The following is a 26117-nucleotide window of genomic DNA, read 5'->3' as shown; positions in this document are numbered from 1 at the left end:
CAATCCCGCATTAGCTCCTGCTGGTTTGCTTCAATTATCGGTCTACAGGATTCACTTCCTCAAGCCCTGAAGCGGCGTACAGTACGACATGACGTCCGTCTCCGTCACGGGGACAAGAAGAAGGAAAAAAAAATAAAATACAATGCCAAACAGCCAGTCCTCACACGGGGCACCATTTAGTTTGACCACCATTCGTTTACAAGTGTCTGAAAGCTGACAGCTAGCATGGATGCTGCTGTGCATGAAAATAACCTTCAAATGTTGCCTAAGAGCATCTCGGCATGACTGTATTTGATTCCATTAACATCTGACCTGAACTGTCAAAGTGTAGATTGATAGCAAAGTGTGGCCACTGTGTGAGTTTGTGTCTAAATGGTCGAGTGGCGAGAGAGAGAGAGAGAGAGAGAGAGAGAGAAACACAACATGAGCAATAAAGCAAGACATTCTGCATACATTAGTCATAGACATGTAATGCTGTTCTTTGCAATGACCATCGGTCTTTGTCTTTCTCTCTCTCTCTCTCTCTCTCTCTCTCTCTCTCGCTTTCCATTTGCCCACACCTCAGTATTCTTCACTTCTTCCCTACCACCATGACCACTATTTCTTTACTCCCAATCTCATGCCCTTCCAGTCTTCTTTCCAGCACAAGTGTGTATTTGGAAGATAAGATTTTCAATATAAGACCCAATCACCCTTTATCAGGTCTTCTATCGGGGTAGGGACAGAGCACCGGGCGGCTTTAGAAAGCCGTGTGGACGCTGCGCTGTCCAATCAGATATCGCTGTAAGACATTGTGAGCTTCCCTGCAAGACATCTTTATCGGCTGCACAAACCAGATTTTATGTCCTCCTTCAAAGACGAGGTGTGCCTTAATTAGAAAGGGGGAAAAAAATGAGCAAAGCAGGTCTCTTAAATTCAAGGTGGTATTAAATGTAAGGAGTTAATTGTGTTATTGGAGTCAAGGTTTATGCATATTGCTGCTAGTCCACCAAACATCCTGACCCGTTCTGCTCTCCGGACCTGCCTGATCCGGTCGGATGCCCTACCTCTGGATGGAGCTCTCATCAACTGGAGGCTACAGCCTGGAGATCGCTGAGGACGGTACCGCTTGAAGTACCATGAAATTCCACATGGACTTTCTCGATATGGTCGCTGGGACTACGGTTGCTGCGATGGCCTTGGGACTGAAATCACCACATGCAGTTTTACACTCGGGTCTCCTTTAGTGAACAGTGGACTAGTTCAACAAACAGACTTCATATTAAACCATAACGAACTTTCCTTTACTCTCACGCTATCCGTCATGACCCAGACGAAGACGGGTTCCCTTCGGACGCCGGTTCCTCTCAAGGTTTCTTCCTCGTATCATCTCAGGGAGTTTTTCCTCGCCACCGTCACCACCGTCTCGCCCAATAGGGATAAATCCGCACACTTAAAACCTCTATCCTGTCTTTATATGTTTCTGTAAAGCTTCTTTGAGACAGCGTCCGTTGTTAAAAGCGCTGTACAAATCAAATTGAATTGTATTGAAAAAAGTCAACTATAGTCTAAAAGTCTATAGGATGAAATCAGGTTTGTAAGGAATAAATCACCTGGGGGTATGCGTTAAAGGAAAATAACCAGCGACTGCGAGTAACGTGGCCTGATGCAACGCAGACTTACTCTTACCGCCAAGAAGTTAATTATTTTCCATCAGCAGTGTTTCATTTACACCATGCCAATCTACCAACAATTTAAAAACATGTCACGCTTTAGTGATGTTTAATGTTGTGAAATGTCTGCGAGAGAAATTAGTTCCTATTATTACATACTGTATATGTTATCGAAGCTACAATCAGTCATTCCTGTACCTGTAATCATAATACTAAGCTGTCCTAAGGCTCTAAGAGCGAGTGCATTAGTATTTCCCTGCTGTCCGAGCTGCTGCTGTAGAAAATTAATCAACACCGTCTGATGAATCAGAATCAAGAGCTAGTCATTTAGAAGAGGAGTTTAATTTCTTAGTATCATCAGTATGCACTGCACCGCACTGATTCATTTATGCTCCAGTTTCCACATCATATCATTAACTAACCGGCATTAATTAATGATTCTGAAGCTTATCGTTTAGGAAACTAGAGGGTTTCGTTTTTTTTTTTCTTTTTCTTTTCCTGGGCGAAAAGAGTAAAACATAACAACGCATAAAGCATCTGAACTTTAAGCCAGTGCGAGACCGAAAGAAAGACATCTCAAAAAGGGAAAAAAGAAAAAAGCAACTGAGCGTGAGAGAGGGATCGGCTTTGTTTCTCACTGTAGAAGATAAGGATGAAGCGAAGGGACGTTTTAGAGGAATGTAACACTGATGATATAGTTGGAGAGGAGGTGAAGGATGAGATATTCTCTACCCTTCGGTAGATGGAAGGTCTGTCATTTTTATTGTGAATCTATGCCCATTCTATGGGCATAGAACGTAAAAAAGAAAAGAACATGTCCTCCGCTCTGCCTAGCTCCAGGTTCTTCTTTAAGAGTCTTTTTTTTACATACCAAAGTCGGATGTGTCTTCGACTGGGCGGGGTTAAAAAAAAAAAAAAAAACATGAGCTCCATACTCGTCTCTTTTAGTCAAGGATTTTCTAAAGTGAAACCCAAGGATTTTTACACCATTTCTACAATTAATATATATTTTTATTCGCCATGTTACTTAAATGTAGAGTGAATCATAGGGCGTTTTCACACCTGGCCCGTTTGGAGCGTTTGTTTCAGAACTCGGTGTGTTTTCTTCCTCGGTCCTGTCCATTCAGACATATACGCGAACACAGTAATCACGCTCGGATCCAGAACAATCGGATTTGCAAAGGAACTCTGGAGCACTTCACTTGTAGTGAGAAAGCAATCCGACCCAACGAGCCAACCTGTATAGCGATGCACGATGGGAACTGCGTTACGTTAAAAGGCGTGTTTGTATCGCTAACGGTTCGCGGCAAGAATCGCGGACCAACGACGAGGTAAAACACCTCGCTGAAATTCGGTCTTGAGGTTTACAAGGTGCTTAGCGAGCGGCGCAAGGTGCTGGGCTTTACTCGCTCCGTGGAAGGTATAAATGACATAAATCATACTAACTACAGCTAAAAAGAAAAAAAGCCACGGTAAGCTCGCAGAGATGCTGTCTCTCGACCATCTCGATGGTGGATCTTGGTACGCTTTGAAATGTGTTACCTTGTGAAAGGTGCAGGTGTGTTTTTATCATGACATGATGCATTTCCCAAAGAAAACAATGACTGAAAAATAGAAGGATGTTAATTGAAGGTCTTACGTAGTTAAAATTATGGAGAGAGAAAAGAAAAAAAAAAAAAGCAAGTATTGTTTCTTTTAACTGATTGATGAATTTGGATTGGATTGGATTGGATTCCAGCCGTTCAACTGGAACTATGTAGGCATAAATGAGGGAGTTTAAAAGAACACTTTCACCAGAGAGAAGTTGAATAGCGTAATGTCGGGAACATTTTAACCGCTAATATTACCGTCAGCTCCAACTCTCACGCCACTGAGAGAATAGAATCCACATCGGGAAATTCCTCTGTCCGAAGACTTTCCCATGCTGGATGATGATCGTAATAGGATCGTGTATACCGTATTGCATCGCAGTAAATATGACTCGCCTATGTTCAGACGATTCGCGAAAGATGCTGAAAACAGACATAAAGGAAGGACAGACGTCGCTTTATAAAAACAAATAGCAGTGTTTGGAAAATTATTAGGAGAAAGGCCAGGTTATATAAAACTCTCGTATCGTCCAGATGTACATACGACACGGTAAACTTGTAAACACTGTCTCAGTTACTTATAAAGTGCTCAGCATTACTTTATAATAGCTAAAACGTTTACCAAGACGCTCTGTGAAACGCTAATTTAGCAGTGCTTAATAGTTTGTACCCTCACTAGCTCGCTACTAACTGCATGTTATTACACTGCCAGTGAACTGGGTAATAAGTCTGATGAAATAACATAGTAACATAGGCACTGACTAGAACTTACGAGAATGAGCTATTAATTAAGCTAATGAGCTGTAGCTAGTTCCATTGTGCAGCCCTGAAGTAAAACAGCCTTCGGCTTATTACACTTACACATTACACGACCGTCGCACGTTGCTTTTGCTAGTATTCGAAGAAGATTGAGGAGCAGAGGATTCAGCCGTGTCGCACTGACGCCATCAGAGAGAAAAAAATGAACCGTTCGAACAGTGCCATGAAAGAGGCGAAGTATAATCTAGTTAATATTGACCAGCCGCTGAAATGCAATCAGCGGATATCGATTAGGCGCATGCAGATTCCAATCTTCAAGTTTCAATTCAGGGGTTACGGATCGCTGATTGCAATATCGGGCTGTTATCACGGACGGGAGAAACGAATTCAGCGCACTGCATCTGCAGGTCAAATGCTATTAGCCAAAGAATCAATAAAGTGTGATGTTAAAAACGAAATCAAAGTACATTTGTTAAAATTATTGTGACCTTTTTGCGTGCTATGATATCAGCAGACTTGTATCCTCATCATTTATTTTTTCTCTTTGGAATGTTGGTCGTTAGCTTTTTTAAACTGTGTGAAATGGTCTCAGAGGTGTGTGTTAATTAAAAATCCTCAAACGCTAACCTGAAAAAAGTCATTCCTGATATAGGTTCTGGATGTATACTAGCTGTGGTGCTGAATTAGCTTCTTCATGTAAGTTGTGGTGCTGAACTAGGAATTCTGACCAATCCCACCCACTCCTGAAGGAATTCTGGCCTAACACATCTTCTCCTGAAGGTATTCTGACCAGGCCAACCCATTCTCGGAAGAATTCTAACCCGATCCCACCAACTTGCACGGGAATTCTGATCAATTCTGCTTGCTCCCAAAAAAATTTCTGTCCAAGCACACCCACTCCCAGAGGAATTTTGACCATTCCTGCCCACTCCCAAAGGAATTTTGACCATTCCTGCCCACTCCCAGAGGAATTTTGACCACTCCTGCCCACTCCCAGAGGAATTTCACCACTCCTGCCCACTCCCAGAGGAATTTTGACCACTCCTGCCCACTCCCAGAGGAATTTTGACCACTCCTGCCCACTCCCAGAGGAATTTTGACCACTCCTGTCCACTCCCAGAGGAATTTGACCAATCCTGCCCACTCCCAGAGGAATTTTGACCACTCCTGCCCACTCCCAGAGGAATTTCACCACTCCTGCCCACTCCCAGAGGAATTTCACCACTCCTGCCCACATCCAGAGGAATTTTGACCACTCCTGCCGACTCCCAGAGGAATTTGGACCAATTCTGTCTACATCCAGAGGAATTTTGACCAATCCTGTCCACTCCTAGAAGAATTTGGGCCAATCCTGTTCACTGCCAGAGGAATTTTGACCACTCCCAGAGGAATTTTGACCACTCCTGGCCAGTCCCAGAGGTATTTCACCACTCCTGCCCACTCCCAGAGGAATTTGACCAATCCTGCCCACCCCAGAGGAATTTTGACCACTCCTGCCCACTCCCAGAGGAATTCCAATCAACCCAACCCCCTCATGGAGGATTTCTAACCAATCCTGCATGCGCCCACAATTATTATTTGTGTCCCCAACTGCAAACCCAGTACTTAAAATCTAACAAATTAGGAATTAAAACGACCCAGTGAGCAGGGATTCCAATTCTGATGCATGCCTCTAGTTAAGCGTTCCATGCAGTGGATTTAGAGTAGCGTAGACTGTTACACACATTTATTATTTTGCACATTTATTCCACTGACTTAATTATTTTCAGTGTTAATAGTCTAGCCGTAAAAGCGCTGAAGCTGGAAATGTAATTTGTATCTTGTTTATGTCTGTTAAAGTGCAGTTTGATGTAGTCTTTGCTGTTTATCAAATACAAATAGCTGTCATGAATCAGTTTTGGTTTTAACTATGGGGAAACATGACCAGTTGACTACTTGTTTCATTTACAGGTCCTCTGGTAAATAATAATACTCATGCAACACCTTGTGTGTTATAGCTGAATTCCTGAATTAGCTTCTGTACGTTATAGCTGTGCTGGAGTATAATTTAAAACCCAACACTCAGTGCTGCACGTCTCACCATTGAGTCCAGGTTCCAGTTGGCTGAGTGACAAAGCACGACTTTTGTTGTTCGTGCCTGTTTGTTTGAAATTCCGCAGAAGTTGTAAGTGGAGTAGAACATCATCACAGTTCTGACTGTTTTTGGCAGCGCACACCACGTACCTGGCACAATTCTTTGAGAGAATTTGGGTAAAAACGCACATATACCCACAGGTGGAGAGGGGAAGTGTGAGTTACAGGCATTGCCGAAACCCCACGGCCTACACCTGCCCCTCCGTATGCTTCTTCTCATGCTGTGACCTCGCAGTTCGGCCATATTGTCCCCTCTCTGGCCCTGCGTTTATTCACATATATTACAGAAAGCTGTTGTGCACAGAGTTTGCAGGAATTATGACCAGCAAATTGTTCACATTTCATAAAGAAAAGACAAATAAAGTGATATCATTAATTGGATGTAACCAAATAATATGGTTCATACAGATTTCCATGGGACCTGTTTGGGAGTCTGAATTTATATTTAAGTGAGAGTTTATGTGTTTATAGATAATACAGCCCAGGCACGGGGTCGTCACCGCTGAAAATCGCAAAATAGACATTAAATAAAGCGAAATACGATAATGCAAGCTTTTAAACCGATCATTTACTTTTTTTTTTCTCCACTAATTATATATTTTTTACATATACCATTTGAATTTTCCTACTTGTGGTAATGAAGATGCATTTGTAAAAAAAATAATAATAATCAATAAAATAATAATCATTCAAAGCCCTGATTTTATGCATGTTGGTAGGTACCCTTCTACCTGAAAATCCAAAATTAAGGGCAGTGCTGATATATAATACATTAACTTATTAACACACCTGCACTGTGATTTCTCGCAGCCTGAAACAGAGGAGCAAAGATTGCATGTGAAAATTAGTAATATGAAGGGCAGGTATTAAATTTGTCTAAACTGCTTTCAGCCTTTTAGACTTCAATCCACATCCGCACCAGGACCGCCGGGTTTTTAAATCGCTCCTTCCCTCAGACTGTGAAGATCATGAACACAAACACACTGTGCCCCCTACACACTCCTTAATTCTATATGTAATTCTATATAAATTACATAATCATGCATATTATAGCTGCTATATTTCACAATAATGCAACATTTTTATTTATTTATTTATTTATTGGGGGGGGGGGGATCTAGAAGATTTATACAATCCTGGCATTTAAAAAAAAAAAAAAAAAAAAAAACCTTAAGTCTTTTTGCAGAACATCAGCTAGCGGGCAAAACATTTTATCAGGTAGCCTTTTGATTAAGCTGTATCTGCTCGAGATTTAATGAAAAATCTTAAAAGGGCAGCCATGGATGACAGTCGAGCTCGTCTCTTATCTCGTCACAGAGCAATTGAAAGATGTGATCTTGTAGTCTGGCGTCGTGCTGCACGCTCGCTACATTTGGAAGGAGGCGAGAATAAATCAAAAAGCCAGACAAGTGTGAATCAGGGCCACCGTCTGCTGCATAAGCTATTTAAGTACAGTCAACTAGACACGTGCGAGGACAAAATATTCGACAAGACTAACTGATGCAGGAGAGGCAGTGAAAGGAACGGATAGCATCGTGTTTTTGTTTTGTTTTTTTTTACAGTACGGGTTCGAGAGAACCGATGGCGTCTCCGCTAACACCGACACAAACGCTCGGTCCACCCACAGACTCTGGAATTAACATTATGCAAGGCATTATACAAGTTGTTACTAATATTGTTCTCTTTATCTTTCTCTCTCTCTCTCTTTCGCTTCCCGATGGAGCAGCAGATCACTTGGGGATCGAGTTCATGGGTAAGAAAAATATACGTTTTTATTTATTTATTTATTTATTTATTTAATTCTTTTGCTTGCCAGTGAGTCATGCTAAGTATGTTTGGCAGGAATGAAATGTGACTCTGCTGTCTGTCTGTGCCTTAGGTAGGATGGTATTAAATTTAGATTTAGACCCAAAGCGGACATGGCTTAAAAACAGTATACAGTTTATAATTTCATTCATTATGAATGCTTACTGCTCAGAGGTAGAAATGTCAGTAGTGTCAGAATTCTGGCTCCGACAGTTCCTCTGCCTCAGCTACATCACTCCGGTTCATAATCGGTCTGATCTTGAGATGTGGGCAGGACTGTTTTTTTTTTTTTTTGTTTGCCTGTGATGTTTTCTAACAAATTTGGTTGGCTGTATTTCCAAAAAATATCAACAAACCAGTAGCAGAATATAAACCATCGCAACCCTGACCAGGCGGTTACTAAGGATGAATGAATAAATGCTGCATGTTCGTGTCGCTGAACGTGGGCTTTGTTTCCGCTTCATAACGCACTACGCACTCGCACCTGTATGAAAATAACGACCTCCTGCTCACGTTTTTTTTTACTTTTTTTTCTCGTCACGCTGGATCTAGGGCCTAATACACACCCCTGGTCTCTACCAGATTCCCTAAAAACAAACGATACAAAATGAATAGTGTGCGTCTTGGTCGTATTTGTATTCGCTTAAAACACGCTGATAATTCCGAATAATTTAAAAGGGTTCGAGCGTTTGAAAGCTCGTCAAACGAAGGCAACTGCGGCCGAACGGCAGCCATGTTGATATTCAGTCCTGCTCGTGCGCGCTTGCTTAATTGTCGTTAAGCTAACAGAGGAAAAACTCGTGGTACACATGATCATCTCTAAATCTTTTTAGTACACTCTGCTGAGCTTACGTAATGGCTTCCTTTGCTCCTAATGACAAAGTCCAGCTTATTACCATGGCAGGATGTGCATAGTAATGACCCTTTTGTTATTACAACTTTGGCACACGACGGTGTGAGAAACAGTTCTTAACAGGACGTTAGAGAGCTCTGGTTCCGTTATTCTGTACCGTGTCCATTTAGAGTAATAAGTGCTTGGAAGTAAAGATGGGTCTTATGTGGCTGGTGCTTACGCTCGGAGGGCAACTCTTATAATCCTCTGAGCAAATCTAGTCGACTCGAGTACGTTAACCAATTTGTTTTTAACCCATTACTACGAGCAAAGAGCCGAGGAACAAGGAACGTACCAACAGAAGAAATGATTCTCAATAGCGAAGCTCCTGTGGCCATAAGAACTAGCGACAGAATCCTGATTTTCCCTTAGTTTGTCAGCTTGAAAACCAATCCAATGCTCCACAAAACCTGAAACACGTATCATTTTAATGATCTTCTCTACCCTGTGGGCAGGGTTGCCAGGTTCCACGTTTAATACCCGCGTATCGCGCACCACTGCTAACTTGTTTCCCATGAAAAAGACTGTTGGAAAAATGAGAAGAAAAACAAATGTCCTCACATTTTTGGCTAATTTCATCAAGTCTTTACGTGTGGTTTTCGAGACGTAGTAGGGAATGGGAACGACCTGGCAACCCTTCCCATGAGTCACTACTCAAGCTATTACTCGTATCTGTATTTGTATTCGTTTATGTGTTCAAATCTGACTACTGTATTCGTATTTTATCCAGTATACAGAAATATACATATTTATATGCAAGTTTTCAAGGCCCCCCCCCCACACACACACACACGCACACATTCTGAGTGTGTGAAGGTGTGTGAAAGATATCCTATTGATCCCTATTTATCAATCATTAGCTGTTTCAGTTTACAGCCAGTCGACTCCCCTTGCGCACAAACACACACACACACACACACACACACACACACACACACACACACACACACACACACACACACACGTAGATATAGCTACTTGAGTTTTGGCAGACGTTCTCCTCTTCATCCATAAAGACTTGATTTGTACTGACAGCTGCTGCAATCTGGATTCTGTACAATTTCACAGTAAATCTGGGGAACACTGAACACAGCATGTGCAAAGGAAGAAGAAATGCAGCCTTTTCACATCCTCTGGATTGTACAGTAGATACTGGATTTGCTGTAAGAAAGCGATTGGATTTGAAAGGCGCAGGATTCGACGCTCAGAAATCGAGGAGGCGCGGTGTACAGATCCAGGCACTTATGTCTAGGTGGCTTGGGGACCATCACGTGACCGTCATGTCGATGGATCTCGTTCAAATGAGAGAGAAATCGTCCCGTCACTCATCTCATTCTCCAAACATTCGTTACCACATAATTGAGATAAATGACCCGTTCTGTCCAAGTCATTATTCTGGTGATGTTAATGAAACGCTAGTGTGGGTCAGCTGATTTGATAATGAAAACGTTCTCGTTTGAAGTATAAGACGATGAATCATAGATAATTGAAGTGAAATTCAAACCAGCGCGATTGAGTTGATGGGAAACCACAAACATGAAATGCAATTAAGACAAATGACACCATTCACACCACTGTCGTCTGAGCGGTAAACGGCGCGTACGTTACAGCTATACAAAATACACACACACACACATACAGAGTACGTATAGACACCCATCTACCGTATAATGCATTAAAATAGAAATAAAAATAGGTATAATGAAAATAAATGAAATGGATATCTCGTGCTTGAAGGTCAGTTGGTGTATACATCACTATATGTTCTATAGTGAATAACACACGAGGTTATAACCTGCAAATCATCGCATTCTATTTTTAATTTACATTTTACGCAGCGTCCCAACTTTATGATATCGAGAGAGATACCGAGGCTTGAATCTGAAGAAATCATGATATTTATGGGTTTAATTCAAGTCCCTTCCCCAAAAGGCGGAAATGGGCTTCTGATAATTTAATACCTGCCCTTCGGTCGTATCAATTAATAATAAAGCATACACGCTATCCATGTTCTCGAAGTAAACTTATACCTGCACACTGCAGGTATGAAATGAATCTGTTCACCCCCTGCTGTGTATTCCTTTAGGACACAATATACACAACATGAAAACACACAGTACTCTGTACACGCTCCTATATATGGCACTATATATAGCATATTTATAGAATTAAAGAATTTCAGCCTATATATTTATATTTCCAAGGGTCTTTAGATGTAACTTGATATATTTGGGATATTTACAGTATTAAGATCTCTAGTCAATCTATTTATATTTTTTACATGTCTGTTTTTACATATTTATATGTCTAACTAATGGGTTGTGTATATATATGAATATATTTGGTATATGTACAGAATTGTAGTCAATGTGTGTATATATATATATATATATAAAAGAAGTACTAGGTCATAATTGAATAGGCTGTTTAATGCCAAAGTTTGGCATAAAAGGGACACATTGTGCCATACAGATGCATTTTATTTTTTCCATTTTGTTCATCCTGTCTCCAGCTAATAGTGTAAGATACATGTGCAGACACTGAGCTTTTGTTAAATCACTAATTTAGCTGAATCATGGCTTGGTAATGTGGCCACATAATGGTTATTAAAGCTTTCCCCTTCCTTTCAAACCTTTATTCTCGAGCCACAATGGCGTCTCGGTAAATGAAACCATTGGGTTTCTAGTCACAGCAGCTTCGCAGTGAAGGCACATTCATCACCTGCCATTGTAAGTGTGATGTTTTTTTGGGGTAGCTTTCTTGTAAAGTCTGTTGTGTCTGAGCCTAATCTGATTGATTGCCTATTAATAGCGGTGAACCCGAGCGTGATTTACTCTTTCATACGAGCAGAGACAGCTGCCATTTTTTATACATAATGGTGTCCATTAAGGCTTTAAGTCTTCTCCAGTGGCACCTATACCCAGTAAGAGACGCATCCATTACTCTCGGCTTTCCACTCCCGATCTCTCTCAGAGATAAGCAACGACGATCACGGTGTGCTATTTTGTAACAACAACAACAAAAAACCTCACACGCATGTAAACACGTTTAGGACACATCCTTTCTCCACATTTCAATGTGCACGGATCGCTTTCGTCCGAAATTGACGCGTCTCTTGTTTTCTGCTTTTATATCCGCAACAGAGAGCGAAGACGTTTACAAGAGACAAGTGCTGTCAATCACGTGCATCGCCATGGGAATCAGCTTTCTGGGCACACTCTGCATGGCTCTGTACTGCCGGAACAAGTGAGTATGGCGTGGAATTCACAAGAGATCGGGCCGTTTCTCAAAGCGTAGCCGCTAAAAGAGAGGGGCGTTTGAACAGTCTCGAGGAAGCCAGAAAGATAATGATTAGCAGGAAGGACGGGGCTGGAATAAAAAAGTAGCTCAGGGATGCCAGGTGTGTGTGTGTGTTTCTTTTTTTTTTTTTTTTTTTTTTTTTGTCCCCCACTAAAATTGGGTTACTTTTGACTTCCTGGCACATACATCAGATTAATTACTTCGGTGTTTTGCATGCCCAAATGTTCTGAAGGCTGTGGTTATGATTCTGATGTAGTGAATAAGCATTTACTATACGCAATTACAGCAAATGGATGGCGGGTGCTCACATAAAGGCAGCTGCATTCGTGATTTCTAAGTCTTTGTGTTTGGAGTTTGTAATGCTCACTACTACTCTACTGCTCACTTATAAGAAGTAAGTTGAAGTCCATTCATCCATCCATCCATCCATTTTCCATACCGCTTATCCTACACAGGGTCGCGGGGGAACCTGGAGCTTATCCCAGGGAACCTGGGGCATGAAGTAGAGACACCTTGGACGGGGTCCCAACCCATCACAGGGCACAATCGCACACACATTCACACCCTACGGACAATTTGGAAATGCCAATCAGCCAACAGAGCGTGTCTTTTGGACTGGGGGAGGAAACCGGAGGGAACCCCCGAAGCACGACGAGAACACGTAAACTCCGCACACGGGAAGGAGGCGGAATCCGAACCCCCAAGCCTGGAGGAAACTAATTAGCGATCGAGCAAGAGCGAAGCACAATACTGAGCAAAACAAATCACGCTTCACAAGCAGCCAGCCTGCTTTATCCAAAGAAATCAGGACAGAAATCTCAAGCACACTAAATACTGAACTTTCAGTACATCAGTCTAAGCCATGCTCACAGTCGATCAATTCTTTTCAGGAAAAAAGCTCAATTAATTAGCAATGGACCTGCGGAAAAGCACTTATTTGGCAAAAATCATAGCTTACCGGATTAAAAACCAAGCAGAGGATGAATAAATCGGGACAGGAGACTAAATATAATCTCAATACAGTCACACTAACACATGTGTTCAAGTCCTCCGGGGAAGCCGTAGTCGGGAAGTCGTAATTACGACGTCGGTTGCGTTCAAGCCAGTTTATTCGGCGCGAGATGGCGGCGTACCTTCCCCAATTAAAAATGCAAAAAATAAAGTAACTCTCCTTCTATAATAAATAAAGAACAAAGAAGGCACATCAGGTGTGCTTTGCTTTATCTTAAATGTTTTAAATTCATTCATGAAGCCACTGTCGTTCCATCATATATCGTAATTGTACGATGTTAACCAGTTTGCCCGTGTCACGTTTATAGCATGCTGCACGTACCGAACGCGTACTAACTGAAATCGGCTTCGGAGACGAGCAAACGTTCGATTTCGACACATTTACCGTCAACCCCAGACGTCGCAGCCTTTGATTCCGCCGTGTTTTCTTACCGACACACCCTGAGCTCAAAGGAAATCCCACTCGTAATTACGACTTTGTGGTGCCGTCACTGTGCGTCCGACCGACTCATCAACACGATCTTTCCGACATGACTTGAACGTCATTCGGCCATGTGTGTGTGAGCGTGTGTGTGAGTGTGTGTAAGCAACAAGCATCAAGGTTAGCAGCAGCGAGACTTATTATGCAGCAGTGTGAAATCCAGGCTAACTCCAGATAGCTCAGTCTGTCTTTGCTGTATAAGAAGTTTTGTAATAATATTATAGATAAAAGACTATATAAGAGGTTTTATTTTTTGCGCCGTTCTCGCAACTTCAAGGTCGACTGAGCTTGCAGCTAAATATTCTAGCTTCTCAGCCTGGCATTTTGATCTCGGCATGGACTTTTTCAAATCCTCATTTCAATGTCTCTCTCTCTCTCTCTTTTTTTTAAAAACTATTTTCTAGCCGAGAGCACAGCGCTAAGCTAGAGGCAGTCAGTGTCTGCCACTGCTGCTGGGCAAACATAACAGGAATAAAGTGCGGCTGTCAATCACGGCTTATGGAGCAGAACGGCGAGAAGAACAGCCGTGCGATTTCAATAAAGCATCTAATATAATAACATGACTGACTGAGCATCCTGATGATGCTAAAAACCTTAAAGGAGTGCCGTCGCTGTTCCGCGATGAATTTGATGCACGACGAGAAAGCCATAGAGCGCCATCGTTTTCGAAGCGTGACTTTATGTCTGTATATATTTGTGCGTCCGGATGTTAAGCGCGCTCCTGTGTTTTTCGTGATGCTTCATAACGCAAATGGCGTTTGTGCTGCCCACTGCAGGAGACGCAGGGAAAAGCTCCAGGCGCATCTGAAAGAGAGCCGAGGCCTGAAAAACTACGGCGTCAGCCAAGCGTGCAAAGCTCAACCTGGCCTCCAGCTGCACAATGTAAGTGTTCTGTCTTGTTTTATCTGTTCCCCTTCCCCCCTTACAATATAAACCGAACAGCTCGGTAAACATGAGAGAGGAAGAAGCGGAGCAGTTCAACCCAGACAGTCAATTCCTCTCAAAAATATACACTCGCTGTAGAATAAAAAGCTTTTGACGGTATGGATACATCGATACCGGTTCCAGATATCATGCTTATTTAATTAAACTCATAAAAAATCCTCCGGTACCAACTTCTAGTAGTGCTAGCAGAACACAGCGTCAATCAATACAAACAGAGACTGATGAACACTTAGTAAGTATGGTACTCATTTCGGAATTGCTGCGAGTGTCAGTGAGTACCGACAATAAAGACATCAAATGTACAGAAAATCCCTGAAAAATCTTTTTTATTTTTTATTTTTTGGCGGTTTTCCATGAGCTGTGTACTGATTGGTAGAGAAGGTAAAATTTGGTAAAAGCAACATGGCCAAATGCTGAAAATTGGTATGAATTGGAACACAGCCCAAGGCCTCCTCAACATCTCAACATCAGTTGGGATCTTGTAGCTGAATGAATCCCTACAGCCACGCCCCAAAATCGAGTGGAAAGCCTTCCCAGAAGAGGAGGGCTTATTATAACAGAAATGGGTGCCTCAATTTGGAATGGGATGTTCAACAAGCACATATATAATCGTGGTGGTCACGTGTCCACAAACTTTTGGTCATATAGTGTACACGTCTCATTCTCAAAAGGTTAATGACTTCACATCTACCCCCCTGACCCCCCTCACCCGCAACAGATCGAATAGGAGTATATCTCCGAGTAATATATTTTCCATCTCCGACCGTGTTTGTGACTCTATCTGTGTCGGTTCCCATCACCAGATTGTTTCAGATCGCCTCGTCGTCGCCATGCCCCCGAGAGCAGCTCCGGGAACGCGTCCGTTTCCGACAGAGTACTTTGTTCCCTTTTATCGCCTTCCCGTTAGCTTCTACAGACATGCCCATCCTATAAGAGCTTACTAGCGTATAACAAACACGCCTGTAATTTAAATGTCACTCAAGCCCAGTGACTCGGAGAAGGCTCTGGCGAACAGACGAACCGTCAGGAGACTCGCCAAACGCCGTGACGAATCCAAACAAATCGTCAAAAAACGAACTAAATGTCGTTTTCTCAGAAATTCTCTTTCGCGGTTCACTCATCACGCAAAGAATTCCGCTTAACTCGACTCGGAATACGAGTAACTCTCCCGCGTGATTATGTTGCCGTAACGTCTTGACTCGTTTGCTCTGACGGAACGCATCGGTGCTCCGTTTTGTCGCAGTAAAACGCAGACCCCTTCAGAGTCCTGCGGCGCTCCACATATTTCAGGACCTATTAGCGGAATCTTATCTGTGCGCTACGTACAGTATTTCAGCCGCGTGACGGCTAAGAGGCGAGCGAGATGAGCCCGCGACGGGCCAGGTTATCCAATTACAATGACGCTAACGCCCTGCCATAGCCCTCGTTCACGCATCGGTACTCCGCTAGTACGCTTGCTCTCTTCCTCTCACTCAGCTCTCCTCTCATCTCTGTTGCCTGGTGGAGATTAAGTGCCACAGTGACAGTTACATTATTTTCTGTTTTCTACAGCGTATAGATACGTTCTTTCTGTCTTTTTTTTTTACTTTTACGAGGGAGGTTTTCGAAAGTGTGATATTTAAACGGTATTTAGTAGTACACGCTGTTCCGTTGCGTTGCTAGGCTTTTATTATTCAAGAACACACAAAAGTGGCAATCTAGGAGTTGAAATTATGACATCGTTATATATATATATGACGGAGTTTTTGTTGTTGTTGTTGTTTTTTTTTGGGGGGGAGGGGGGCAATTTGACTCATTATCCACTCGTGAGATTAGACAGGAGCTCTAAAACGTACAGTGGTGCTTGAAAGTTTGTGAACCCTTTAAAACGTCATCAGATTTTCACACAAGTCCATAAAAGTACACCAAGAGATCCCAATTAAACAAACGAGTTATATACCGGGTTTCTTAGCGACCTCGTGGACTGTTACACGTCTCGCTCTCGGAGTGATCTCAGACTGTGAATCGGTGGAGTCCAAACACTTCAGAGATGGTTTTGTAACCTTTTCCAGCTTGATGAGGATCAACAACTCTTTTTCTGAGGTCCTCCGAAATCTCCTCCGTTCGTGCCACGATGCACTTCAACAAACATGTGTTGTGAAGACCGGACTCTGATAGATCCCTGTTGTTTAAATCAAACGGGGCGCACGCTCGCACTTGACTGTCATCCCGTCGATTGAAAACACCTGACTCTAATTTCACCTTCAAATTAAACTGCTAATCCTAGACGTCCGCATACTTTTGCCACTCACAGACATGTAATATTGAATCATTTTCCTTGATAAATAAATGACCAAGTGTAATATTTTTGCCTCATTTGTTTAACTGGGTTCTCTTTGTCTACTTTTAGAACTTGTGAAAATGTTTTAGGTCATATTTATGCAGATATATATATATATATATATATATATATATATATATATATATATATATATATATATATATATATATATATATAGAAATAAATAAATTCTCATTTAGTTGCTTGAAGAATCCTTCTATGAAGCTGAGTGCATCTGTCTAAATGCACTGTAAAATATTAGGGTGTTGGTTTTTTTGTTTGTTTGATTTTTTTTTCTTTCTTTCCTCTCAGCAGTATTGCAAAAGCACAAGATCTCCGCTACATGGAGGCAGCGTCCATGAATCCACTTTTTCCCAGAGCTCTGCGATGACTTCTTCCTATATGAGGGGTTTGACAACAACCCGACATCACAGGTACTGTTAAGGAGACATTCATCTCCCGCTTCCCATTAGGTTTGTTTATTTTCCATAAAGTTCAAACTGCTGGGCATTTAAGCAAACACTACTGGGGGGGGGGACCCTAAGAACTACAATTAATATTTAAAAGTGCAAGAACATTTTAAAGAATTTTCAGGAGATGGCATTCCTATGCTTGATAGAACAGTGTAAACTGGCTAGTTTAGACAGCTAGCTAGTGTGTTACTTCCTATGTAGCATGTTAGCTCTAGGCTTATCGAAAATATAGAGTGTCATTACATTTCATTCCAGTTTTTGTCCCAGGGGTAGTTTCACAACTGCAGATATCCATTAGCTAATAGCTAATAGAAGCTTACTAGCATGCTAGCGCAGTGCTTAGAAATAAGCTGACTCGTTAGCAAAATAAAAGATATACCGGATATTGATTTGCAGCCTTTCTGAAGTAGTATGTTGGCTAGCATATTTTTACTGATTTGGTGCTGTTTGTTGGTCATTATACTGGTTCTAAGACTGACTTTTACTTTCAAAAATGACATCAATTAGCTTGATTTGCTGAACAGTCGTCGCTTGCCAGCATCTATCATGCTAGTCAAAACAAAAGACTGACTTGGTGTCAAAGCAAAGCCGTTAGTTTAGCTTGATAAATAAAGTAAGTGCTTGGTAGCGCTAAATTTGCATGGGCGCTAAGTGCCTAAAATCATTCAATAAAAAGAAAAACGTTACATTTAATTTCCGAATTTTAAGTCAGAAGACTGGGTTAGGACCAGAAAATATATCTCCAGAGTGTGTCGGTGACCTATTTTACTCCGTTTTATTGATTGATTGAACGATTGCGGGCTTTAAAATTGACTTGGTATCAAAAACTGAGATTTATTAGCTACTGTAACTTGCTAAATATAATAGCGAACTATCGATCATGCTAGCCCTGTGCCTAAAATCAGATTTGTCAGAATGGAGTGAATACCAAACTTAATAATCTAGAAATATAGGATGGTGACCATTTCTTTAATAAAAAAATAATAAATCAATCATACGTTAAGAAGATCACTTGTTGGTGGGACAGAATTTCAAAATGGCCAAGCTAATATTCTCAAGCTGAGACTATTAGGCATTTAACATATGTAAATGTCTAAGTAAATGCTCAGAAATTAACATCATGGCCATACCGGGCTGCGAGCAGCGAGCATTAAGTGGACATTACTGGCACTTCCATCTGAAATATTGCTTTAACCTCGGTGAAAGTGGCTAGGCTTGTTTTCCACTGGCATGCCTATGGCCTTGTAGACACCCTCATGATGATAATGGCGATTGTAATGACATGCCATGAAGACGGGCACGACGCAAACTCACCGTAATGTGTTGAAATTACACCCAGCAAAATGATATTAACTCCACGGCAGCGTAGCCGGTTGTAATTGGAGTTTTATTGAACACTAAAAAGAGTGATAGTAATTGTAATTGGTGATAAACATGTTAAATATGAGCTTCTGTTGCGACGCGCGGCCGAGGAGTGGGAGATCGAGTCAAATCGAAATAAATCGGACTCCGACCGCATGCCACCTCGTTTAGCGGACTGTTACCGAATTAAAATCGTACATTTGATTACGTTCTTCCACACAAAGCTCCCGCTGCTACGTTTATGGGGTTAGATTGACCTTGTTCTCTGTAGAGCTGTGCCTTGGCCAGCTTCGTTTAATAGTTTGCGTTATTGAAATTGAGCAGTTCTATGAAGGTTCTATCAATTTACAGGTTGTTTTTTTTTTTGTTGTCGTTCTTTTTTTTTAGATTTCATGCCTCAGGTCCACAAATCTGATCCAAGCCCTTATTACCAGTTTTACCTTTTGTGTTTTTTTTTAACTCTGAGCTGGAGTGTAGCTCTTAGAAATCTCTGGCAAGTCAAATCCAAGGTGGTGACTCTGGAATCTTAGATGATTGCTGTGGTGTTCCAGGTGGTTGTGAGGGTGTTCCAGGTGGTCACTTTGGAATCTTAGATAGTTGGTGTGGTGTTCCAGGTGGTCACTCTGGAATCTTAGATGGTTGCTGTGGTGTTCCAGATGGTCACTCTGGAATCTTAGATAGTTGGTGTGGTGTTCCAGGTGGTCACTCTGGAATCTTAGATGGTGTGGTGTTCCAGGTGGTCACTCTGGAATCTTAGAGGGTTGCTTTGGTGTTCCAGGTGGTCACTCTGGAATCTTAGATGATTGCTGTAGTGTTTCACTTGGTTGTGCGGGTGTTGCTAGGTCTATTATTCTGGAATATTTTATGTAGGTCCAGAGATTGAGAGGCTCATGGCCCTGTCTGGCTAATTTATTTTTTAACAGTTTGGTTGTTACATTGTAAAAAGTAAAAGTAAAACTTTCCTCTCTTTTTCCCCCACACAGAAACCACAGGGGTGCTAAAATGTAGCGTTATATTCCATGTGCCCTGTGTTTATTGTTATCGTAATGACTAACAGCTAAGGTTGCCAGTCAATTATTACACTTCACTTTTTGCTGTACTCTCCTGCTTTCAGACAATAACCAGACAAGCGACACTTTGGTTCATTATTCAACAGATTAAAATGTAAAAGTTTGGTGTTTCGCTTAGTATCGGAAGCCTGGAGCAATGCTGAGGAGTGGAAGTGTTCATATGAATGCTCTGGGTTTTATTTTCTAGCACAGCGCTGTTGAATTCTTGATTATGTGTGGTTAGAAGCTGCCGATGAAGTTTCTGTAATAGCAGTTCAGACAACAGTGCAGCTGCAAATCAAAAGTTTCTTACAAGAACTTGCACAGGAACTCGTATGGCAGACCGTCCTTTTAACATTTTTGGAATGAGTCTCCAGTGTCAGCACTACTAAAGACTTAACTTTAAGTTTTGCCCCACCGGAACTTCTGACGTTCTGCAGACGTTCCACAATGTTAAATGTAACTTTAAATGGATAAAAAAAAAAAGTACGATGTGGCAAGTTTCTGTGGTCTAAAGAGGAATAAAACTGTATCAACTTCAGGACAATAACAGTAAGTACGCTTCATCACATCGCTCCGTTGTCGATCATCTTCCTGAAGTGTTGTATCTTCTTATCTTTCTCTACGAGGATTACAGAGTACATACGAACAAAAGATTTTATTGCTTGTTTTCTGCATACGGTATGAATCAGGCTTGAACCAGAACACTTCTTGCAACTTTTTTTTATACAAATGCATTAACTATTAAGAAAATGCATCTATTTATAATATGGTCTGTTTTTGTCAATGGAGTTTTTATATAAAAGGGTTTTTTTTTTTTTTTTCTTTTTAGCACTTTCTAAGTCGAGTGTGTCTACATACCATTAACAACCTCATAAAATCACCAAGAGGGAAAGAGAGACAGGCTCGTTGAGGGTAAAACGCGGCCCTGATGTGTGTATAGAGCCATAATGATGTATAATAACGTTAGTGGAAGCGGTATGCAGCAGATGGTGGCTATATATACATCATTTATTAAAGAACTAACAGTTTCTGCGATGTACTAAAGAACATTTTAAATAAAATGCAAATGTCTTTTAAAAGAAAGGAGTGAGTTATAGGTCTGTATAAGTATCCTCCGTCCCGTTCACAGCTCGGTCTCATGCAACGCCGATCAGAAGAACCGGTCGGCCCTTCGCTTATCAGCACGCAGGACTCCGCCCATAACCGGAGGACGACTCAATCCTATTGCAGGCTCGAAGGATTCTGGACCCGCCTACCAGCACCTGCAGGAAGCGGAAGGATCTGAGAGGGATGCAGAGCCGGAAAGAGTGTGAGTGTGAGCCGTTTTATGAAGAATAAGCTCGACTGTCATGGAGACATGGCGAGTCGTTCAATTACTCTGTTACTGTTAAGATAGTTAAGATGGGGGTCAGACTAGGGCAGGGTTAGGGTGGAGATTGGGAGCAGTCGACTGGAGGTAGAATTGAGTCTGGATATGGAGTTGAGTTGTTTTTTTTTTGAGGGTGAGGAAACTGAGGTCAGGCTAGAGGTGGAGCTTAAATTGAAGGAGGAGTTTTTGAGGGTGGGCACATTTTCTGAAAGTTAAATTTAGGCTGGAGTTGGAATTTAGATGAAGTCATGCTGGAGGTGGAGTTTAGGCTGGAGGTGGAGTTTAGATGAAGTCATGCTGGAGGTGGAGATTAGGCTGGAGGTGGAGGTTAGATGAAGTCATGCTGGAGGTGGAGATTAGGCTGGAGGTGGAGGTTAGATGAAGTCATGCTGGAGGTGGAGTTTAGATGAAGTCATGCTGGAGGTGGAGGTTCTGCTGGAGGTGGAGGTTAGATGAAGTCATGCTGGAGGTGGAGGTTAGATGAAGTCATGCTGGAGGTGGAGTTTAGGCTGGAGGTGGAGGTTAGATGAAGTCATGCTGGAGGTGGAGTTTAGATGAAGTCATGCTGGAGGTGGAGGTTCTGCTGGAGGTGGAGGTTAGATGAAGTCATGCTGGAGGTGGAGTTTAGATGAAGTCATGCTGGAGGTGGAGTTTAGGCTGGAGGTGGAGGTTAGATGAAGTCATGCTGGAGGTGGAGTTTAGATGAAGTCATGCTGGAGGTGGAGTTTAGATGAAGTCATGCTGGAGGTGGAGTTTAGGCTGGAGGTGGAGGTTAGATGAAGTCATGCTGGAGGTGGAGTTTAGGCTGGAGGTGGAGGTTAGATGAAGTCATGCTGGAGGTGGAGTTTAGATGAAGTCATGCTGGAGGTGGAGTTTAGGCTGGAGGTGGAGGTTAGATGAAGTCATGCTGGAGGTGGAGGTTCTGCTGGAGGTGGAGTTTAGGCTGGAGGTGGAGGTTCTGCTGGAGGTGGAGGTTCTGCTGGAGGTGGAGGTTCTGCTGGAGGTGGAGTTTACGCTGGAGGTGGAGTTAATGTTGACACTGGTATTTAGATTACAGGTGGAGGTTGTGACGAAGGTGATGAAGTTTGTAATGAGACTGAAGTTTAGTATACAGGTGAAAGTTGAATTTAGGCCGGAGTTAGAGTGTCGGATATCGGTGGAATTTGTGATGGAGGTGCAGGTTCTGCTGGAATGGTGTATGACGAATAGACCTGGCCTGAACCAGAATGGTCAAATCTCACACCAAACTTCTAAGAAGAAGGAAAGAGAGAAATTTCGTTAGATTTTCAACAGATTAAGTCGCAAGTAAAACTACAACTTTTCCCCGCATTCTAACCTGAAACATTCATAACTTCTTCGTAATAGGTATCCTGTGGTGTATAAAAACAGCAGGCAGGTTGTTCTTTATGTTCTTCTGCTATACTTTGTAATGAACTGGTAGAACATGTATCAGCATGGGTACATTGTGCCATAGGGTCTGTTTTTATTAGCGCTCTAAAGCACTACCGGATAAATGTGTTTGGGTGTTTACGACTCCGCGTGCGTCTCTTCGCCGTGTACTACCGTGTACAGCAAACTTACGTTAGATTTCCATCGTGGTTGAAATGAAAAGAAAACACTTCTCGGTAGTTTACTCTTGGTCGTATGAACTCCGCTGTCTACCGGTGATGCCACAACTGTCTGACCACCAGATCGCCGATCGCCCAGGCAGTTTGTAAGTGTTGACCTATTTCTAGTTCTGGCCTCGGCAAAATCGTCAAACCTGCACGAAAATATCACTGGGCTGAAGAAAAAGCCTGTTTCCATGGAGACAAGCTGGGACGGAGAAGAAAGAAAAGAAAGAGAGCGTGAGTGAGCGAGAGAGAGAGATGTTTTGCATATGGCCAATAAAAGAGAGAGAGAAAAATATGGCCAGTCACGTTCCAAGTCTGTCAGAAAAGCTTTTTTTTTTTTTTTTGCAATTGACATTAAAAAGATTGAATCTGGAACGCAATCGGTTTCTGTATTAATAATAATATTATTATTATTACGAGTGGTCTATCGAGAACTCTTTGCATTTATTTGTTTAACTTGGATAATCACAACTTCTCGACTCGATGGATTATTATTGTATATTCGCTTGATACTTACCAGGGGGGAAAAAAATCGAAAGTAATCGAAACTAAAGTAAACGCTGCGTTTTAATATGCTAAATACTTACTTAAGCGCGTAACTAAATCGTACAGGGTGTTAATCGTGCAACTGAACTTGGTAAACATACTGTATATTCACATATACAATCACATATATTATTAGAGTTTTCGGGCATTTGTTCTAAATACCAAATACTAGCTAATATTAATATTAGAGAATGCCATTCCAAAGGATTACACATACCCTCTATGCTAATCCTCACTAGCTGCCTGCGTCACAAAACTAAGAAATTAATAGGTAAGGTTGTAGTTACAGAACTGGAATGTAACTCCCGAGAGTTTGACAGACAAGCACCATCCAAGTCCATCTCTACATCAAACCCTTCCTCATTCTTTTCTCAGCGGGTGAGAGAAAGAGGGGATATCTGGAGGGACACGCTGAGTAGGAGATTACAGGTAACGAGAGGAAACTCCACTATATTTCACCCAGGGTGACGTTTAATCCCTTATCTTGTCTAAAAGGCAGCTCGTTCTACTCACCCTGAAAGAGTCCTTCGGGTTTTATTGACAAAAAGGAGACTCATTAGCAATAGACTGTGAAATATACATTCATAGTTATGTGACGTTTGGACGGATTAGTATTTGATAGAAATGGGCATCGTTTTATTTTCTCATTTTCTCGGCAAAATATCATATTTATATGTACTCCACTCGCACCCACCCCATCAGCTGTCTATCATAAAACACCAAGGTTGCTTATATTTCTGTTAATAAAGTTCAAGTTCACACTGCCGTGTGTGTACGTGTCCTGTCGCGGAATGCGGTGAAAACTCTCACACGGCGTTAATAGCGTGATTAAGGTGTGTACACGTCTGTAACGCACATGCGACTAAAACAGGAATACTCCACACGTCTTAATTCCATCTGTGTTCGCTTCGAGTGTGACGTTAATCGGATTAAGGTCATCGATAATCGCCGTTTACATGCTAGTATCTTAATCAGAGTATCGGGTTAATCACGGATTATTGTCGTCCGTGTAAACGTAGTGAGTGTTGCATGGGGTCTGTTCGCCTCGAACCTCTTCTACTTCCATCAACCGTGAAAATGTCGCGCATACAAAATCCCTGCGGATCAATTTGTGAAAACATCTCAAGGAGAGACAACAAGATCCGAGTCATGTTTTGTCATTCAGCTCTGAAAGAATGCAAATGAAGGGCGTCTTATGGGTACCGAACAAATGTCATAATTAAGCACTAGATGCCAAGTGGTCTCTGGCGCGTTTGTTCGTTCCGGAAAAGCCTCATCACTCAGCGTGTCACATTCGAGAGGGTGTTTACCTTTGTTGATGCAACATTGAAGGTAGCAATTTAGTCCCTCGGATTGCAATTCTTTCATTTACACGCGTGAATGACTCACGCTTTTCAAAAGAACGTGACCGTTTTGTGATTGATGGATGTGCGTTGTTCTGTCTTCCCACACCGAAATCTATTACGGACACCCCTTTTCTGTTCCATTCTTTTGATTTTCTTTGTGTCTTTCAGCAGGAATATGATGAAGCCCGATGGCAGCCTGCACTGGGATACTTTCCAAAGTATGCAAGCCTCTCAACCCTCTCAACCGTGGGCGTCCCAGAGGAACCCGTGCTCCAGCTCGCCAGGAAAGAGATCCCTTGCTCCATATCGGATCCCGATCATCCCCTCTGTCCATTCGCATCAAGACGAGACCTCGTGTATGCAGACGACTTCTGCGGATGGAATGAACCAGAGTTTACCGCGTCAAGGGGGTACAGGGGGTAGAGCGGACAACCTGTTAGGAAATCCTCTCTGTGACAGAGTGGGCGAAAAGTGGAAGGAAGGGGCACGTGTACCAGAGGAGGCTCGGGAAAAGCTCAAAGCCAACACCAGCATGAAGCAGGACGACTCCATGTTCCTCAGTCCTCATGCGGCGAAAGAGACGGTTTGTATTCTTCTCGCAAATGGAACTGGGCATGGAGGCACAGCTCCTAGTGGACCAACAGAAACTCAGTTATTGAACCCCAGAGACATGCACAAGGACTCTACCCAACCTAGACAATGAGAGGTTCTTCGTCACACGTCGTGTCTTGAGAACAAGGCTGCAGAGTGTTCTGCCAAAATCAATGAATGGAAGCCAATGGAATAGTGAAAATCAACACACTGATGGCTTGAGATAGTAATTGGTTTGTTTTGTTTTTTTTTTGTTTTTTGGGGGTTGTTTTTTTTTGGTTTTTTTTTGAAAGAGTGACCGTCTATAAACTCAAAAAAAAAAAAAAAAAAAAAAAAAAAAAAAAAGATAAATTATTTATATGCATTTATTAAAATGAGAAACTTCTACTTAGGAAAAAAAAAAAAAAAAGAAACCAAATAGTCTGTCATCTCTATGGTGTTTTTAATTGTATAAAATATATATATAGATATCTATATATAAATGGCTATAAATATATCTGAATGAAAATGGTGGTGACCACGTGCACACAAAAAAGACAAGGAAAATGGGAATGAATTTTTGATTTTGATTTGTTTTTTTTTTTTGTTTTTTTTGCGTTTTCTACCAGCACCACCACCACCACCACCACCATCACATCGTGCGGTCTCGGTCCATTTTTACTTCATGCATTCTCCCAAACGTTTTCAAAACGACGTGTATTCGCGTGGGCTGCAGCTGAAACGACTTGAGTTTAGCGTTCCCAAGCTTCCTTGCCAAGGAACATCTCATCCTGCCTTGGAGAACTGGTGCACCACTTTTCAAACATGGACACGATTTACAAAGGAACTGGACTGAAATACCGTACCGGACTTGAGGCAGTGGGAATCTAACCGTTGG

General features: G+C 42.0%; 1 protein-coding gene across 2 annotated transcripts in view; it reads left to right on the top strand.

The window, feature by feature from the left end:
* LOC108262175 (pro-neuregulin-3, membrane-bound isoform) overlaps nt 1-25542 on the top strand; it is a 308202-nt gene extending 282660 nt beyond the window's left edge. Inside the window, exons 4-9 of one of the 2 annotated variants that reach the window (XM_017462794.3) lie at nt 7860-7886; nt 11975-12077; nt 14400-14505; nt 17201-17322; nt 20905-21084; nt 24821-25542. In XM_017462794.3, the coding sequence (XP_017318283.1) occupies nt 7860-7886; nt 11975-12077; nt 14400-14505; nt 17201-17322; nt 20905-21084; nt 24821-25352 (1070 nt within the window). In that variant the 3' untranslated portion in view covers nt 25353-25542. The remainder of the gene's footprint in view (nt 1-7859; nt 7887-11974; nt 12078-14399; nt 14506-17200; nt 17323-20904; nt 21085-24820) is intronic. The other variant, XM_053679389.1, reaches the window with a different exon arrangement.
* Nucleotides 25543-26117: the final 575 nt, after the last annotated feature.

This window comes from Ictalurus punctatus, chromosome 3, assembly GCF_001660625.3.
Source record: "Ictalurus punctatus breed USDA103 chromosome 3, Coco_2.0, whole genome shotgun sequence".
NCBI classification, from domain to species: Eukaryota; Metazoa; Chordata; class Actinopteri; order Siluriformes; family Ictaluridae; genus Ictalurus; species Ictalurus punctatus.
The sequence above is the reverse complement of the archived record's forward strand: the minus strand, read 5'-3'. Positions and strand labels throughout refer to the sequence as shown.